The 19,651-nt window shown below is 40.9% G+C and overlaps 1 protein-coding gene across 18 annotated transcripts in view; it reads right to left on the bottom strand.

Moving 5' to 3' along the window:
* LOC124264670 (cell wall protein DAN4-like) overlaps positions 1–19,651 on the bottom strand; it is a 184,114-nt gene that overhangs the window by 28,957 nt on the left and 135,506 nt on the right. For 12 of the 18 annotated variants that reach the window (XM_046699405.1, XM_046699411.1, XM_046699417.1 and 9 more), the window contains one exon: positions 17,930–18,198. The exons of the other annotated variants lie outside the window; for them this stretch is intronic. In XM_046699405.1, the coding sequence (XP_046555361.1) occupies positions 17,991–18,198 (208 nt within the window). In that variant the 3' untranslated portion in view covers positions 17,930–17,990. Of the gene's footprint in view, positions 1–17,929; positions 18,199–19,651 lie in introns of those variants that run through there. 18 annotated transcript variants of the gene reach the window in all.

Here is a 19,651-nt window from a genome sequence, read left to right as displayed (position 1 = left end):
AAAACTACAGGGTATTAGTTGTCTTACTGGTCGGCCCTCTAAGCACAAGACCATATGCCCCACTAAATATGTATTTAAGTGAATATTTCAACAAATCATATTCTGTGGTGCGCAGAGACGGCAAACGTTTTGATCGTGTTTTAACAAAAACGTTTATTGAATAATAACAAAGCTGATTCCAAACTATATCCAGCATTCCGTTCAGAAAATGAGTGAGTGAGTGAGTTTAGTTTTACGCCGCACTCAGCAGTATTACAACTATATGGCGGTGGTCTGTAAATAATCGAGTCTGGACCTGACAATCCAGTGATCAACAGCATGAACATCCATCTGCGCAATTGGGAACCGATGACATGTGTCATCCAAGTCAGCGAGCCTGACCACCCGATACCGTCAGCCGCCTCTTACGACAAGCATGGCTCATTCTAACCCGGACCTTCACGGGTCGTGCAGAAAATGTATCTCGTAATAGTCATAAACTGAAAAGACCGCATAAGTCGTCCTCTTTGACACTATTCAGTTATCTGGATCTGCCAATCACTGAGACAAATGACGTGTGCGAGGTGCACTCAAGCTCAGAGGAATGCTCAGTCATCACAACAAAAATATTCCCAGTCATATTCCTGATCGATAATTTCTATTTGTTCGGAGTTAATAATAAACGCGTCTCCGTTAGATACCCTTTTTATAAAGGCGAGTAGGTTTCAGAACGCATGTTACTCACATGACTTGTGAATATTAGTTAATATTTTCCAAAGACCGCCTCCGTGGTGTAGTGGTTACAGCGACCGCCCGGAAAGCGGAAGGTCGCGGGTTCGATCCCCGACAGCGCCATACCAAAAGACGTTAACATATGGTGCCTGTTGGTCCCTGGCGCTCGGCATTAATGGGCACAACAAGGACTGGTCGGCACGGAGTCAGTATAATGTGTCTGAGTGGGGTATTCATGCTTCACTGCGGCATGGTATCTCAGTGGGCTAGCACTATAAAACCAGCTTAAGTCTGGGCTAGTACAAGCAGCCACACATACACACGCATGCACGTCGTCATATGAGCGAAATATTCTCAAGCACGACGTTAAACCCAATCTCACCTCACCTCACCTTCCAAATGTCTACATGGTAATAGAGAGCGGATAATACGAAAATGCAATAAAGTGCAGACACCATAACCTAATCTCAAAAAGCATCAAGTTTAAACGGCAAATTCTAGCTTCATAGCATGTTTGTTTACTGAGAGGGTGATTGGATGGAGTGAACTGGGTTTACCGTACGTTGCGTCGATTGCAAATGTACTAATACAATGACGTCCTTACACGCATGCGTAGTTGTTTAAACAAGTCCTGAGTTATGCTGGTTTTATATTGAAAGCCCAGTGAGATACAAGCCACAGTTAAAAATGGATACCCACCTCACCTGAATACTGCAAATTGGGATAATCCGAAGCGTACATAAAATATAATCAACAGCTGCACGAGCATAATGAGTGAGTGAGTTTAGTTTTACGGCGCTTTTAGCAATATTCCAGCCGTGGACACCAGAAATGGGCTTCACACATTGTACCCATGTGGGGAATCCAAACCGGGTCTTCAGTGTGACGAACGAACGCTTTAACCATTCGACTACCACTTCATAATGAGTCTGAGTGCATCAGGCCTTCTGTATGTGTTATGTGTTGCTTTTCTCCAGTCTCAACCAGCAAGTGAAATAATGGCGAAAATGTAACAGCTTGCTTGCTTGCTTGCTTGTGAGTGAGTGAGTGTAGTTTTACGCAGCACTCAACAATATTCCAGCTATATGGCGGCAGTCTGTAAATAATCGAGTCTGGACCAGACAATCCTGTGGTCAACAGCATGATCATCGATCTGCGCAATTGGGAACCGATGACTTGTTGCCAACCAAGCCAGCGAGCCTGACCATCCGATCCCTTTAGTTAACAGCTGGCTTGTAAAGGTGTTATTAGTGACCAAACTGTGCCGTTCTGGGACAACTTCAAGCAGGTTTCGGGGAGTTGAGGTAGCTTTGAGGTTAAAGCGTTCGCTCGTCACGCTGAAGGACCGGGTTCGATTCCCCACATGGGTACAATATGTGAAGCCCATATCTGGTGTCTCCCGTCGTGATATTGCTGGAATAATGCTAAAATTGGCGTAAAACTAAACTCACTTATAATATGCGCCCAATTACCCAGTCAATTTATCTTAAACATGGCCCCTTTAAATTTCAAAAGCATAAAAAACAAAGCTCAATACAATACAAAGCTCTAAAACAGTCGCACATTTGCCTCGCTTATCTCATTACAAGCACTAAAAGGCGAAATCCCCTCAGAACTAGGACAGGTACAGTTTACCAAACACCCTCTGGGCATCAACACCCTCCCCTCAATCGATCAAAACCCTCAATAAAATATAAAAAACATCGAAGCGCTTGCTCGCACTTTTAACCCCAATGTCGTAAAGCGAAATCAAAACACCTGCCCATTAAGCATCTTCACACCTAAACTAAACATTCCTAACATAAACACCAAACACCCGCGGGAAATAAATAAACAAACAAACACACACATTGGGGACACCCAACACTAATAATTTTAATTAATTTATATAGCGCCTAGTATCCATCTGACTAGTTTCTCACTGGAATCTGATCATCATTACCCCAGATAACCCATGCTGCGCTGGAAGGTTAATAGTCACTGGGTGAACAGAGGCAATCTTGAACAAATTCTTTTACCTAAGGTGAGACCATATGTATCACGTGTGCTTCGTTGTAGGGCAGGACTGAAGTCCTAGAAATTCTCAGGAGTCAAGCTGCCAAACACGATCACCCATCCAAGGGCTCTCCGTGCTCGACGCTGCTTAACTTCAACTGATTTGTGACCTGAGCTCTACGGACAGGACCACACGCCATCGTGACCAGGATGACATACAGGATCACAGGCCAAATTGGTATCGGACACAAACGAGTCCTTTCACGCGGGTACAAAACGCACAGGTTTCGGCACCCACACATCACAACCCCTCGGGGTAAACTGTATCATACAGACGCCCAGACAACCGATCAATATTTACCTCAGAGGTAACTCCACCCCACAGAAACAGAACCCCAAACGACACAATAAAATCGATATTATAACAGACCCACTTGCCGGGCTCCTAGAAATACAAAATATAAACAAAAACACACACAAAAACAAACAAACAAACAAAAAACATAAACGAAATATTGAAAAGCACTTAGGTTAATTGACTTATTTAAACATATTTTATTCACAAATGTTAAAGGGATTGGGGACAAGTTATCCAACTTGAAAGACCCGATCAGGTTCTACACTCCTTAGGGGAGGCGGGGTAGCACCGAAGACCCGGGTTCGATTTCCCATATGAGTGCAATGTGTGAAGCCCATATCTGGTGTCCCTTTCCCCTGTGATATGGGTGGAATATTGCTAAAAGTGACGTATAACCGAACTCACTCACTCACTTACTCTACACTCCTTAGGCAGAAAGAGCCAGGCTCGGGCATATTCGACGAGTTCATATGGATCCCTACTCATGTCTGTGTGTTTGGACTCTTGAAGGTCCGGGTGAGAATGAATCTTCAGTAACCCATGCTTGTCGTAAGAGGCGACTAACGGGATCGGGTGGTCAGGCTCGCTACATAGAATAATAAAACCAAACGGGCAAATGCACATACTGCATCGAAACAAAAAACACCCCTGAACATATCCCACTGCATACACTACCAACAACATAGAATGGTGCTCCAGGGTTCACTGGACACTAACATAGATCTAACACTACAAAAACTCCTAACCCCACTAAATAACACCCAAACTATCACATATATTTCTAATCAGAACAGACCTTCTAGGTCGCATATAATCCCACTTAACCCACTAGGACCAATATTAAAGTGAAATAAAAGGAAAAACATACAAATAAAATGAAACAAATACCAACCTGACAACCCCGTGCTTCCATCACTCCTAGCTAATTCAAAAGTTATACACAATAAAATATCCAACCCTAACGCCACCCCCTTTCATGTTGCCCTATATTTCAGTCATAACCACCCCTCTTTCGATCAAACACTGAATGGCTTGGCGGACCCATGTGCCAAATACGCCTCATGTCGTAAAGTATTCGTAAAATCTCCAAATCATCATTATCATGATCATCAACAACATTTGAAGGGTTAGATGACTTGCCTTGTACCAATGAAGTCAAAAGCAAGATGAACAGCAGGCTCAGTTAAGTTAATTCATAATTGTAACACAGTTTGTTTAATTTTGTTGTTGTCAAAACTTCTTATTACTGCCTCACTATTCGTATTCCACGTTGTGTATGTTGAAATTACCCCTGGCGTATGTATTTGTATTCTTCCAGTAAAATTCTCTGTGTATATGTTGCTACCAACCTGTCAAAACAATCCGAGTGTATTAAGCCACTGTGTTAGTGGCTCTGACTCTGATAATAAGCCCTATTGCCCCCAAAGAGTAGCCATAAATAGAAAGTCAGTCATACACTGAGCTCGCCGGCAGTATGTATTGCTGTAGTGATTACTGAGGAGTATTATGGCTTATATACTTATGAATCAGTTTGGACAACGGCCAGAGGCGAACATGTATACATTATGATAAGGGGGTGTGGTGGGCGAGCTGTGTAAGGCGCCCGGCTAGTGATCGAGCGAGGTTGAGGTGTCGGGATCGAGCCCACCTGTGACCAGGTGTAAACACCTTGGAGTCAATTCAGACTCTTTTAGTGTTGTCACAATCCCTATAGTGTACAGTACACAACCCTGTGCACTTAAAAGAACCCACGAATCCGTTGGTATATGACCAGATGGTGGCCACATGAATGCGTGCAACCACCTAGTTGCGGGTACAGCAACGTGCAGTAAACTTGGACAAAGTAGTGAATGGGTACCTCGAAAGGATGGGAAAGACACATTAACTTGGTGCACCTTGTGGTTGCACGAGTTGTATGATCCCCAGGAAGTTGAGATTGAAAAATACGATGTGCCGTTGAGATTGACATCCAATGATCGAGGGAAAAACAAAACGCTTTGACCATGCGTGTACATGGGATGGACTATGGCGTTCTATAATATAATATAATATAATATAATAAAATATAATATAATATAATATAATATAATATCTGGGTCCTCAGCGCCTGCAGTTTTCCAGGGTTAAGGGCAAACACTGCCAATGTGTACACGTATATACGCAAGGGCACATGTTGATTAATATCTTCATCCCCAACAAGACCCGTGATTTCAAAATACCCCGGGTGGTTATAGTATCCTAGCAGTGTTTTTTTATTTCTCCTACGTAGATAAGATACCTGGGAATACTTCGGATTCTATCTGTTTATCTTGTGCCGTGATATTTAATCATGTCATGGAAGAATGTCATGCCAGCTGTCCTGTAATATCAAAATATACATTTGATTTATTTGATGCGTTGCATACGGGTGGCACACGCGTGGCGCACGAGTGAATAACGGGATGCGCACGGGTTGCGTCACGTGTGGCCTATGCGCGTAAAGGGGAATGAACTTCTGGGCAGTAGTGTATACGATCAACAGATGCAGGTGGTGCTGCCGGGGAATTGAAATAGATATCAATTAATTATTATATAATTAATAAGGCCACTTATATGGCGCTGAACGGGCTAGTCCCGTAAGTTAGACCTTTGGGACGAGGTACAAATCCGTCAAATGATGTTTGATGTTGTGACAACGGTGTTGTTATAAAGGATTAAGACACTGGTTTTCTACAAAATGTAAATTGAGTTCACACATGAAGCGAAATAAGACGTGTGTACCAGTATGTAAGTGAATCCATGTTAGTGAGCGGGTTCACTCTCTGACTTTGATTAATAATATGATCATTTAGTTCACTCATTTCAATAGACCCGTGAAGATCCGGGTTAGAATATTGGTCTTCAGTAACCCATGCTTGTCGTAAGAGGTGACCAACGGGATCGGGTGGTCAGGCTCGCTGACTTGGTTGACACATGTCATCGGGGTTAGTTTCCATGAAGTAGAACTGTAAAAACACAGGAGTGAGCTTGGAGGCATTTCCTTCAAGACCTGGTGATGATGGTTCCATTCTCGGAGGTTTTTATGGTATCATATAATATAATATGTAATATATGACTATATAACATAAAGGCAGACCAGCACAGCGTCAGATGACTTGGTTGTTCCTGTAGTCTGTCTGGAGGCCGACGTCCTGTATTTTCCTCCACACACACTGGGCACAATGAAAGTAACATCCTTTCCAGGCGGCATCGTGAAACAATCGAACTGTCTTAACTGTGCGTGGGTCATTGTGAATCTGATACTACCTCTTGTACCTTGATGGTATTTATACAAGGTATGTAAGTGTACTGTATGGTACTAATTGAGTGAACAAATTAAACATTTTCACTCTCATTGATTGAGTGAACACATTAATCAGTATCATTATAATCTCAGCAAATGAACTCAGTAAATTCAAATCATATTTCACCACATAGTTCAGAATTCTACAACACCCTGTGACTTAATCCCTCATAACAACACCAACACAACACCATGGAGATAATACTGTAACAACATTCTACTTTCTTTGAGAGGCATTTTAGAAGTTGTGACGACGAAGGAAAACTGATTTCTGTGGATAGTCAACTTCTTTATTGCAATGAGTGCGACGTTTCGGTGTAGGTACTAACACCGTTATCAAGCAAGTGATACAACAACTGAAGCAAGGAGAATATATACATAGCTGTATAGTGAGTATATACAATTAACAAGGTTGATGTACATTGGATATTTGATAAGTGATTACAGCAGAGGAGGTTGATGTACAGAGTGATTGATTGTGATTAGAGTTGAGTTTATACAATTGATGAGTTGAGGTACAATATTTGTGATTACACGCACAAAGGGGGTAGCATGGAAGCCAGATGGACAAAGGAGGTAGGGAAGGATTACTGGTGGTGGTCTTTGATTAGGTGGTGATAGGCTGACGAGATGAAATAACCTTGATCTCGATTCATGGTGGGGTTGTGGCGTTGGATGTTTATGGCTTCAAGGAGTTTCCTCATTTTGTAGTCTTGTCGGTTGAAGACGGAAGGTACTTGGCCATATAGCTGTTTCAACTGCTCACACTCAGAACCAACAACCATGCACCGTGTCCTCTTGGTCTCTCTGCTGCTGCTTGGTCAGTACATACCTGTTTTTATATCACATATACTATACTACCCATCAAAAGTTCAGACTCACCTAAAGCACTCACTATATGTTATGCATATATGTGTGGTTACATCGAAGATGAATTTCTCCACTAAAATTGGGGAACCAACTGCAAACCTTATGCAGATGAATTGCACGAGGATCATGCATCAAATTGCTAAAAAACATGACATTGTGTAAATATCGTTCATGTGACCAGCTGCGTTTTGGTGTAAAGTTTTGTTAAGAATTCGCCAATTTTCACTGATTTTCATCTTTACTAAACTCATGACAATAATCTTTTCAATGTTACGAATTTGTTTTACAATACTGTAGTTCCTGTATAAACAGTACCTTTAAACTGAATGGAATATTTTGCAAAATCAAGTTTAGAACAGTTGGCTGAAGTAAGTAGCTATATCTACACTAGTGAGTCTATACTTGTAGTATATTTGTATATAGTCCTGAAAAATGTTAGTGTCATATAAAAAATACTTTTAATGACATCGTTCCTACTATTCATTTTCTAAGTCGTTACATGTGTTAAATTTTGTTGGGCATGGTCATATTAAATTACATTGTAGTCACATATTTACCGATGTGATTGGTTCAAGTGCCTTTGGCCTATCCATATATATATATATATATGTATGTTACAGCTATGATGTGAATTTCATGGAGAATCATATACAAAGTGAACGACCCTACCTAGAATGTATGTACAAAGTACGTGACCACCCCTGCATGTCATGTACAAAGTCAATGACCCCCCTCCCTCTTTCCATATTTTTAAAGCATATTTTTAAAATATATTTATGTACAAAATTGCTGCCCCAAGAAGCCCAAGAAGCTTGTGTACAAAATTGCTGAATCCCCCTACCTCCCCAGAACAAAACGGGTGAAACCCCCACCCCCTCCTTTTAAAATCCTTTTACCCCACTTAGCCATAAATCATGAACGCTCCCTAAGTAGGTCACGACACATCGTGAGACCTTAGAACTCCCGGTGACAAACAACGTTTCATGCCTTTTCGAATGGTCTCATGGTCGTCAGCTGACAGTAAGGAACCGATAATCTTTGCATTAATTCCCACAAATTTCTGATCTAACATCCCCAAATTAGTCAACTATTACGACTGTCAACAGCTGTGACAGCCAATCATGGTTGGACACTGGTCCGGTCTAAGTGAGTCATATTTGGAGGTCGCGCAATTGGGAAGCAGAATTGGTTCTTGAATATACGTTTGTCACCGGAAATCGGATGTAAACTGGGCCCCGTCTCGCATATCGCAAGTTGGCGAGCGCAAAGGGAGGCGATAACCAGCTTAGTACTATGAGTAGCGCCTCGCCAGACTAGTACTTTCAGGCCTTATTGCGGTGCTTGGTCGACTGTTCAAAGCGTAATTTGAATGTATGCAAATGTTCGTGGTACGCTGGTACGAAAGTGCCAGCATTATGCTTTCGTAGCATTTCGCTTTCAAATGGACGGCTGGTTAACATAATACGGCAATCACAGTTGCCGAGAAGAAACATTGCCACGTTGTTGCCGCCCAAAGCAACATCAGCCACAACACTAGTCTGTCATACAGACCCTGAAACATATATACCCAATGTAGCAAGTCTAGAATGTGTGACAAGTCCAGATTAACAAGTTTCTGAAAATGGAAACAGTCTTTCTTTATTTTAATTTATAAAACGAGCTGTTAGTCGACCTCAAGACGAGCGTGGCAGGAGTGTCACGAAGACGCGACTACGGAGCGACATTATGCCGCCTTTGTTTCATTTGTATACAAAAGCGTTAAAACCTACATATCAAAATGTCACGGTGTCACGCCTACTCATACTCTGTAATTAAATACGTATGCATGATATACGGATAAGTATGTATTCGTGAGGTGATTTTTGGGATACGTATAATCTGATGATAAAACATGAGGAACATTGATGGTGTTTCCTGAAGATCTCTTCTCCACTCATAGATGTGTGTATTTAATTCTTGCAGCTCTCCTCGGAACGGCCAACAGCGCTGCCTGTGACGTAGCCACCTGTGTTGCCCAGATACTGAATACTCCAGCTTATTGCTTGTAAGTATGAGGCTGAGCGATAATATGTGTCATTCATCTGTGTCTCTGTCATATATACAGTATATGTATACACCTTTTATGAGCAACCTTTCTCTGCAGTTCATCTGTGGGTCTTTTCTGTGTCAGTCATCTGTGCAGTTCATCTTTGCAAGTTATGTTAACCAGAACATCTTACATGGTCATGAATCTGTACTATGCTTGAATGCAGTTATCCCGGCATACTTTTTCCGTTATCCGCTACATCTTATATTGAGCATGAATCTGTGCCACGCTTGAATACACTTCCCCCGGCATACTTCTTCCGTTATCCGCTACATCTTATATTGAGCATGAATCTGTGCCACACTTGAATACACTTCCCCCGGCATACTTCTTCCGTTATCCGCTACATCTTATATTGAGCATGAATCTGTGCCACACTTGAATACACTTCCCCGGCATACTTCTTCCGTTATCCGCTACATCTTATATTGAGCATGAATCTGTGCCACACTTGAATACACTTCCCCGGCATACTTCTTCCGTTATCCGCTACATCTTATATTGAGCATGAATCTGTGCCACACTTGAATACACTTCCCCGGCATACTTCTTCCGTTATCCGCTACATCTTATATTGAGCATGAATCTGTGCCACACTTGAATACACTTCCCCGGCATACTTCTTCCGTTATCCGCTACATCTTATATTGAGCATGAATCTGTGCCACACTTGAATACACTTCCCCGGCATACTTTTTCCGTTATCCGCTACATCTTATATTGAGCATGAATCTGTGCCACACTTGAATACACTTCCCCGGCATACTTCTTCCGTTATCCGCTACATCTTATATTGAGCATGAATCTGTGCCACACTTGAATACACTTCCCCCGGCATACTTCTTCCGTTATCCGCTACATCTTATATTGAGCATGAATCTGTGCCACACTTGAATACACTTCCCCGGCATACTTCTTCCGTTATCCGCTACATCTTATATTGAGCATGAATCTGTGCCACACTTGAATACACTTCCCCCGGCATACTTCTTCCGTTATCCGCTACATCTTATATTGAGCATGAATCTGTGCCACACTTGAATACACTTCCCCGGCATACTTTTTCCGTTATCCGCTACATCTTATATTGAGCATGAATCTGTGCCACACTTGAATACACTTCCCCGGCATACTTCTTCCGTTATCCGCTACATCTTATATTGAGCATGAATCTGTGCCACCCTTGAATACAGTTATCCCGGCATACTTCTTCCGTTATCCGCTACATCTTATATTGAGCATGAATCTGTGCCACGCTTGAATACAGTTATCCCGGCATACTTTTTCCGTTATCTGCTACATCTTATATTGAGCATGAATCTGTGCCACACTTGAATACAGTTATCCCGGCATACTTTTTCCGTTATCCGCTACATCTTATATTGAGCATGAATCTGTGCCACACTTGTATACAATTCACCTGCGCTACTTGCATGTTCCGCTCAAATGTAGCACTTATATGACTTGTTTACCAGCGTTATTCATGTAGACACTTAATATTTTGCGTTGTGTTACTTACCTGTGCAGATCAGCCCTACCCATCTATTCCTTTTCATCCATGCCAGTTACCTGTTTTAAATCATATTGGTGCAGTTCATCAGTGTCTCTACACGATTAGTCTATGCCAGTCACATGTTCCACTCATCTCTGTGCAGCGCTTAATTAACGGTAATTAACCATCACACGAAAAATTATTAAACATAATTGTGGACTATTGTTACATGGCCTTTCAAAACTACAGTGACTTATAAACATAAATATTAAAATGTGTCACTGTCATAATAGCAATAACATACATCATGGTATCCCTTCCCATTGCAATGTAAATAACTCGATATACCTTGAACTTTTTAGATGCCTCACAAACGAAATAGCCACATGCACGGGAGATAACACTGCTGTACAGAGCGCCATCGGTACCTTTGGCTGCGACGGTATGTATCTCTTTTAAAGATTCAGCTATCCTATTATGCCCCTGACAAACCAAACGCCATTATGTTTCTTGGTTTGCAAAAGACTATATACCCGAGCTCATGGGCTTCAAGAAAGTGAATACTTTGGGCCCTCCTCAGATATTAAGCTGACATCCTTGTACTCCAATAGAAATACTGTACAAAGTGGTCATGGTCATGTTCAAATTCACTTACTTCAGTGCAATTGGCTCGCTACTGATACAAAGAACACGGGCCATGACTCAGGTACTTGACTAGTAGTGAGATTAGTTTCACGCCGATCTCAGCAATATTCCAGCTATATGGCGGCTGTCTGTAGAAAACCGAGTCCAGACAATCCAGTGATCAACATCATTAGCATCGATCTAAACAATTAGCGCGTGTCAATCAGCCAGCGAGCCTGACTACTCCATCCCGTTAGTCGCCTTTTACGACAAGCATGGGTGACTGAAGATCAATTCTAACTCGGATCTTCACAGGTGGTTTGATTAGTAGGATAACATTGTTATACCTACAAAATGTATTTTTTGTCTTTGATCAATGATGTTTTCTTCAAAACAAAACATCTAGGTCTTCATATATTTGCAAATTGTGCAGTTGCACCAGAGCAAATATGTTCACATGTTTACACATTTTTTAACCAAATGTTCATGTCAATACCTACAACCTCTTTATAACATACAATATATTGTCTTCAATACTACCCACACTTTGGTAAGGATCACACAAATTCACAACCTTACTTAAACGTAGATTTATAATTTGAAATTGCATCCATTTAAAACTGGATAAATGATAATATGGTAAGCCTCATTAGGCAAATAGTCACTTTAAACTAACCTTATGCACCTGATACACGAATAACCATAAAAATGTTTTTCATGGCAGCAATCAACCATTTTCCAAATCTTGGAACGAGTCATTGACAAATAAACAACACATGTCAATAGCAGGTATGGGATCCACAAGATGCCATTAAATACTGAAACATGGGGTCCATGCTTACAATAAACTTACTTAAACCAAATTTGACCTCACATAATAGATTTCTGTTGAATCCATGATTTGATCCACAGCAAAGTGTAAATAGTATATATAGGTATATAACATTCTTCTTCATACGTCACTTACATGCAGAATTTATTAATTTTGAGTGCTACATAGATAATTGCTTTTTGCATTCTGTGAATGTCAAAGTTCAGTTAACTTTTTGTCTTCAAATAGACGTTGCGTTTGTGAAAATGCAACTGTTTTAAAATTGTTATTTTTTATTTCTTTCAGGATGTCGATTGTTCACATCCCTGCCTCTCATCATAGGGGCACTTGTGGTCCTGCTGGCCACCCGTTACTGAAGGCGGGTGTAACGCCAGTGCTTCTACATATGGTAGCAGATGTCCCTTCACGATATAGATGACCTACGACTATCATGTTTGAGCAATCTCAATTTCTTTTGTACATTCTTTACACAATCTCACGCCATATGTTATGATCTACAAGCAATTCCCAAGTTGTCCTATAGCTAAACCTAATACATTGTTGTATTTACGAATGTCGGAGAAGTTCATTACAGTCCATTAAATATTATTTAAACTATTGTTTTGTGTTTAAATTACGTCATTTAGAAATGAGAAGAGTGAGGGAACAGGTTTATATGAGCCACAGATCCATTTTGGAAGTTACGGAATGGCTTATGAGCGCCATCTTCTTGGCTACACATTTATAGCCATGTAAGTAGAGGTATACCGAACTTGTGTAATCCTAGTGTCATAATGATCAATGGATAGTACTTGCTTATGACATCATACTTGACCAAGTATATACCCATAGTCAGTATTTAGTAGTACTAATACGATCAATAAGAGTAATGATAATGCACTGACTTGAGACAAAGAAAATCTGGCACCCAGAGCTTAATACTCGAAACCAGGTCACGTTTGCTGTGACATTCCTTTCTTGGTCCTTTCAGTTAGTTGACTGGACAAAGCAAGACGTGCAGAGTCTTGACTAGAAGGACGATGTCTCCATCCTCTCTCAGTAGTTCGATTAATGTTTAGGCTCTCCATGATATAACTGTATTATTTCTCTGATGATTGTTTGGTGAGGCATGTCAAGATTCATGCTGAAAGCAAGGACGTCCATAGCTAGCTTCAGCACGCCAAGATTATTGAACAGGATATCAACGTTGAAGTTGATTTGTTTATGGCGATGTACTGGTAAACGGGAAAGCGATGACTGTAAATGAGGGGATGCCATTCACCAAGTCGGTAATTTAAGGAGAAACATTTTGGGAAACAACTGCACACACCGTGTACATATCCTGAATAACAATCCAAATGACTTCTAGGATGAAGTGAAACAGAGGGTTTCCTTATTGCGGGGCCGTGGGGTAGCATAGTGGTTAAAGCATTCGCTCGTCACGCCGAAGACCCGGGTTCGGTTCCTCACATGGGTACTATGTGTGAAGCCCATTTCTGGTGTCCCCCGCCGTGATATTGCTGGATCATTGCTAAAGACGGCTTAAAACCCAACTCACTCACTTATTGCTTGCCGGGACCAGTGATTCTTACAGAGAATGTTTAACATGAAATATCCACTTTTTAATGAATTCACTCAGACTGTTCAACACCTTGTTCATGGATGTCCTTCCTTGGCACAAACAGCGTATCTTAAACGACACGAAGGCATGACGTTGTTTATATTACAATATATGACTGTGGCGTTGGCCGCGGGGTCCACCCATGGTGCGACAATGAACATGTCCAGGGCGTCATGGAAAATAAACCTTTTAAAAAATGTTTGGAACAGACCTATATACACCTAAAGAAAAATCCATGCCAACAAACCTCATCTTCTCCTTTTTGATAAAGCTAATGAAATTATTCATGCTTTTGAATTATCTGTCCCGTTTAAAAGAAAGGTGATTCAGGGAAAGCATGTTAAATATGAGGACCTCATCGTTAATGTCTCACTTGCGTCCTACATGCACTGTCGTTAGATTCCTCCTTGTTCTCGATGCCCTTGGTTTTGTAGGTCCTGATCTCTTGGAGCGGTTCAAGAGCATGACCACGTCCTCCCCCGGGAGTACAGCTCTTTGCCCTCTGACTGGTAATGCTGAAGGCTGCAGTGTTGGGGCGTCTCCATTTTGTCCGGAACGTTCTCAGTTCGACACAGCAACGCTTCCTGTGTGAAGCTCCATTCGCTGTCAGGGCTGCCCGCAGACGGGGCAAGGGCCATGAGTTGAATCATGTGAATATGAGTCAAACTAGCCTGACAGAGTGACATTAGTCAATATAGTTCCTATAGTTTATAAAAGGGACGTCACTCTCGTCAATGAAACGCAGCTTTCCAATAGACTTTAATTTCCCATAGACTTCCGTTGTAATGTAATATTGTCTTGAAAAATAACCGGGCCCCGGGATCATGATAGTGTCTAAAAAATGCTTAGCACGAAATTTGTCTTAACTCTACTCAGTGGCAATCTAAGAACTTTAGATTTTCTCAAAGACCAAGCTTCATGATCCCTAATTAGTCGTAAGTCTATTTTTTTTTAAAATAAGACAAAATATGTTTTATACTTTTCTAAGACAACTTATGGACTTACACGTTCATGATCCCTGGACCAGACCGAATGTGTATTTATATATGTATATGCACAGTATTGTCTTAAAGCCTCAATAAATGCACCAATTTAGGCAAGGTAAATCAATTCCGTCTCGAGTAGTGGAATAATCCAGCAATATCACAGCTGGGGAGACGATAAATGGGCTTCACACAATGTACTCTTTGGCGAGACGAGAGAACTCTGTAACCACGAAGCTATCTTTCAAACCGAAACATGAGTCTCATTAACCTATTCAGACAATGACCTACTTTTCAGACGCTTCGAATTTCTCTCGTGTGAAAGAGAAAATAGACATCACACACAACTATGGTTACACTGAATTCCAATTCCAATTTTGTCAGAGCTCGCTGTACGACAGAGCACGCTGCACGACGTGTTTGCAGGGATTAGAAGGAACGTAGTTTTGCAATATACAAGTGATTAGATGTATCAAATAATACTGATGAATACTTACGTATCCAGTTATATGAATTGGTCTAAAACTTCTGGACTGGTTTTTGTACTAAGTTGCGCAATAGGACGGAACCCAGTCAACAGGAAACGACACTGTTGTGTAATCAATCTTTTGACTTGCGTGTTTGTGTGTGCGTCTCTCTCTCTCCCTCTCTCCCTCTGCAGACAGTCCAGGGATCAACAACATGAGCATCGATCTACGCAGTTGGGATGCTCTTTACAATGATATGCTTACACTTTTGCAACTTAATAATGTTTAATGTATATTACATGTCTTTCGGGAAATAAAATACTGTTTAAATCAGATACTTATACATAACTTCAGAAAACTAAATTCTTATTGATCATAACAAACAAGCAATATTTACAGCCACAGTCAACTTAAGTCATTTTAGTAGAAGCTAAATCAGTGGTATTTTCAAACACGTTTCACATGTTGGCAAAATAGGCACAAGAAACAAACGTCTCCTTGCGTTCTTTGTTACCACCAGGAATCGATTGCTTCGTGTGCCTGTTTTGCCGGGATGTGAAACTTGTTATGAAATAACACTGATATCGCTACGACATAACTCGTAGTGAGAACCTGGGTCAGACATTGATACTACGAGTATACTCGTGGTGGCAGTCAACGTGTTAATTATGTTATTTATCCACCCCTGTTACAGAGCATTGACCAGACAATGTAGTTTTAATATTGTTTCTATGTTCAAAATTCTCAGCATGTCCAGCTACGTTTAAGCATAAAACACTACTTGAATCACAAATAACCAAACTTTTGAACAACTTAACTCTTTGACGTGATCTGTGTATTCGTTACTTCCACAGAATTTCTGCATTAAAATAGAATATTCCGTCCTCGTCAACAGTGACAATCCCGTTTCATGTCACAGTAACCGAACCTTTCAGCATGATACATGTTTCAACAAGACATGTTTGAAATTAGCGACTTGAGCGACTACTTGTTGTTAAAACGGTTCCTTAAGATAAATTAGTAACTAAGAGTATGGATGGTGGAAAAGGATGAGTCATTCGACTATGAATAATTTATTTTCAAAGAAGTGTAAAACAAAATAATGGCTTTACGGCTTAGATGACTAATTCATAAGGAAGCAGACAAACTAAATGTATTCGCATTTATCAAGCATGGTGACTGATCAGGTGATAAATGAAACACCAACAGGAAGGTAAGGACTAATTGGGATGTGAATACTGTCAAGCATAAAGTGTAAAATGAAACATATTTTCAACGTTTATAGAAATACCGTACAAAGAAACGTTTAGATTATAGACTTCATAAGCACCTATTCGCTTTTTAAAAGAACGTTCATTGATTTCAGAGTGGATATACAGGTACATAATGATTTATATAGTATGACCAGAAATTATTGAGAATTTAAGAATATGTTTAATTGGATTTCTAGTATAAACAACCTTGACCAGCTATCAAGTGCATGGTTTCATTCAAGAGAGACAACTCAGTTAATCCTTTTTCATTAGTTTGTGAAGAGTTATCCCCCTTTGTTCACTTGCTAGCAGACAACATTTTCAGTGATCCTCAGTATGGATGATTATAAGAAGAGGAAGTTGAGTTTAGAGTATTAAAACAAGGACATCAGATCAGCTAAAGTAATTTCAAGTGGAACATTCATCCCTATGTCCACTGTTTATCGTGTTTTGAAAACTATTGCAAATAGATACGGCACTGAGCACCAGGGAGGCGCAGGTAAGCCCAGAAAATTGACTGGCGGTGACAGGAGGCGGGTATTCTTGTTTCTAAAAACAAACGAAGGAGTTTAGAAAACTTAGGGCTGTATATGATTGATAGAGGAACAGTGGCTGTCTGTAAGGAGACAATTAGAACTGAGCTGCATGCAATGGGTTGGAATTCCATCACCAATCATGAAACCAGAACAAAACGAGCGAAGGTTGAACTGGTGCTTACAGCATAGAAATTATAACTGGGACAATGTAATTTTCTCAGATGAAAGTTCTGTGTGGCTGTTTCCTAATACACTGAAATTCTGGACCAAACAAACTAAAAAACCTTTGTATCAGCGCCCAAAGTACAGTCCGAAATTTAACGTTTGGGGTGGCATATCTGTGTTAGGGGCAAGCCCCTCTGTGTATTTGAAGGGAATATGAACAGTGAGCGGTACACAGATATTCTCGTGGGACATTTACTTCCATCTGCTCCCGTGTTCTATGGAAATGTTTGGATTTTTCAGCAGGACGACGACCCAAAACATTGTCCAAAGCATTCACAGGCGTGGTTTCGGACCCAAAATATGACATTATGAGATTGGCCAAGCTATAGCCCTGATCTAAATCCAATAGAAAATGTTTGGGGACTTATGAAGGAAAGTGTCAATAACAAAATCTGACAAATATTGCTGAAATGAAAGAAGAGCCGGTACGATATTGGGACAGCATGAACCACGACTTTTTAACTTCTTTGATCAGTAGTATGCCCCGCCGCATTGAAGCCTGCATTGCTGCCCATGGTGACTTTACAAAATACTAACTGTTCATCTGTCTCTGAATCTGGAGTTATGTTATCTTAAATTCTCAATGATTTCTGGTTGCACTGTATGATTGAATATACTACTGAGTAGCACTAACGTCTAGGTGTTAACATATGGATCATCTCCACTGACAGAGTTAGCATAGAAAGGTCCTCCACTGCTGGTTATGTGGCCGTAGTTATGTTCGTCACCAGCCTCGCTTGTATTAGGCTGTATTCCATCGTAGACATTTGTTTCACCATGCTCAACAGACGTTCCAGTATTCGACGAAGTGTCATGCTTCTTCCTGAAGGGCTTCACCACCATGCTGCAGTGAAAACATTTGACAGTGTACACAATTGATATGTTCAACAGCAGAAAGTACAACAAAATACTATAGTGGTGTTTGTAAAGCTTTTAGTGCATTTTAAAAGTTTCCTTCTTTTTAGTTTGACTGTAACTTTTCCTAAATCTTACTTTACAAACTTTCACCCATTCACAATGAATAACAAATTTATAGGCCACACAACAATCAATTATAATTTTCACTTTTCCAAATAAGGTAACTTGTTTTAGGATAGAAAAACACCTGTTTTAAATATAGGTAATAATCTCGCTTAAAGACAATCTGGAGCTCAGAGCTAAATGCTCGAAACAAGGTCAAAACCACCAATACTTTTGCTGTGTCAGTCCTCTCCTATTCCTTTGGAGTAGTTGACTGGACGAAACAAGACATCCAGAGACTTGACCGCCTGACCAGAAGGATCATGTCTGATAACAGAGCCCACCACCCTCGTTCCTCTCTTAACCGTTTATACATGCCAATCAATTCTGGAGGTCGGGGTTTGATTAATGTGGAGGCTCTTCATGATAGAATTTTATTGTGTACTTTTGCACATATAAATTTATCAGATGATCCTCTGGTGATGCATGTGAAGACTCATGATGAAATCAAGGAATTCCACAGCTATTTTAAGCGTGCCAAGGTTGTTGGACAGAATCTGAAATTTGAGGTTGATTTTGTTAATGGCGATGTACTGCTGGACGGTACAGTGATGGGAGTAAACCAGGTGAAGTCCTTCACCAAGTCTGCCCAGAGTCGGTCTTTTGTGGAGAAGCTTTCTGAGAAGCCATTGCATCGTGTGTACATGCAGTGTGTGGAACAGAATAGCAATCCCACAGACTCCTTCACCTGGATGAAGTCGGCTGGTCTTAAATGTGAAACTGAGGGCTTCCTTTTTGCTGCTCAGGACCAGTCACTTCCCACTCGCAATCGCCTAAATGTGATTCTTAAAGAGAATATTAACATGAAATGTCGACTTTGCGATGAATTCACAGAGACTGTCCAACACCTCGTCAGTGGATGCCCTTCCTTGGCACAAACAGCATATCTTAAACGACATGATGGCATGGCTCGCTGCTTTTACTACCGTCTCCGACATGCCTGTGGCTTTGACTCTGAGGTCCATCCATGGTACGACCCTGAACATGTCCAGGGCGTCATGGAAAATGATGCTTTCAAACTTCTGTGGAATAGGCCCATATACAGCCTCAGAAGAATTCCTGCCAACAAACCTGATCTTGTCCTTTTTGATAAAGCCAATGGATATATTTATATCATAGAATTTTCTGTCCCTTTTGACAGGAATGTGTTTGGCAAGATTAAGGAAAAGCATGATAAATATGCGGACCTCGCCTTTGAAATGTCTCGCTTGCATCCAAAGTACACTGTCGTCAGGCTCCCCATTGTTCTCGGTGCCCTTGGTTTGGTACCTCCTGAT

This window comes from Haliotis rubra, unplaced genomic scaffold (genome assembly GCF_003918875.1).
Source record: "Haliotis rubra isolate DU_JTF1 unplaced genomic scaffold, ASM391887v1 Scf936, whole genome shotgun sequence".
NCBI lineage: Eukaryota > Metazoa > Mollusca > Gastropoda > Lepetellida > Haliotidae > Haliotis > Haliotis rubra.
Note: the sequence above shows the minus strand (reverse complement) of the source record. Positions and strands in the feature narration are given on the sequence as shown.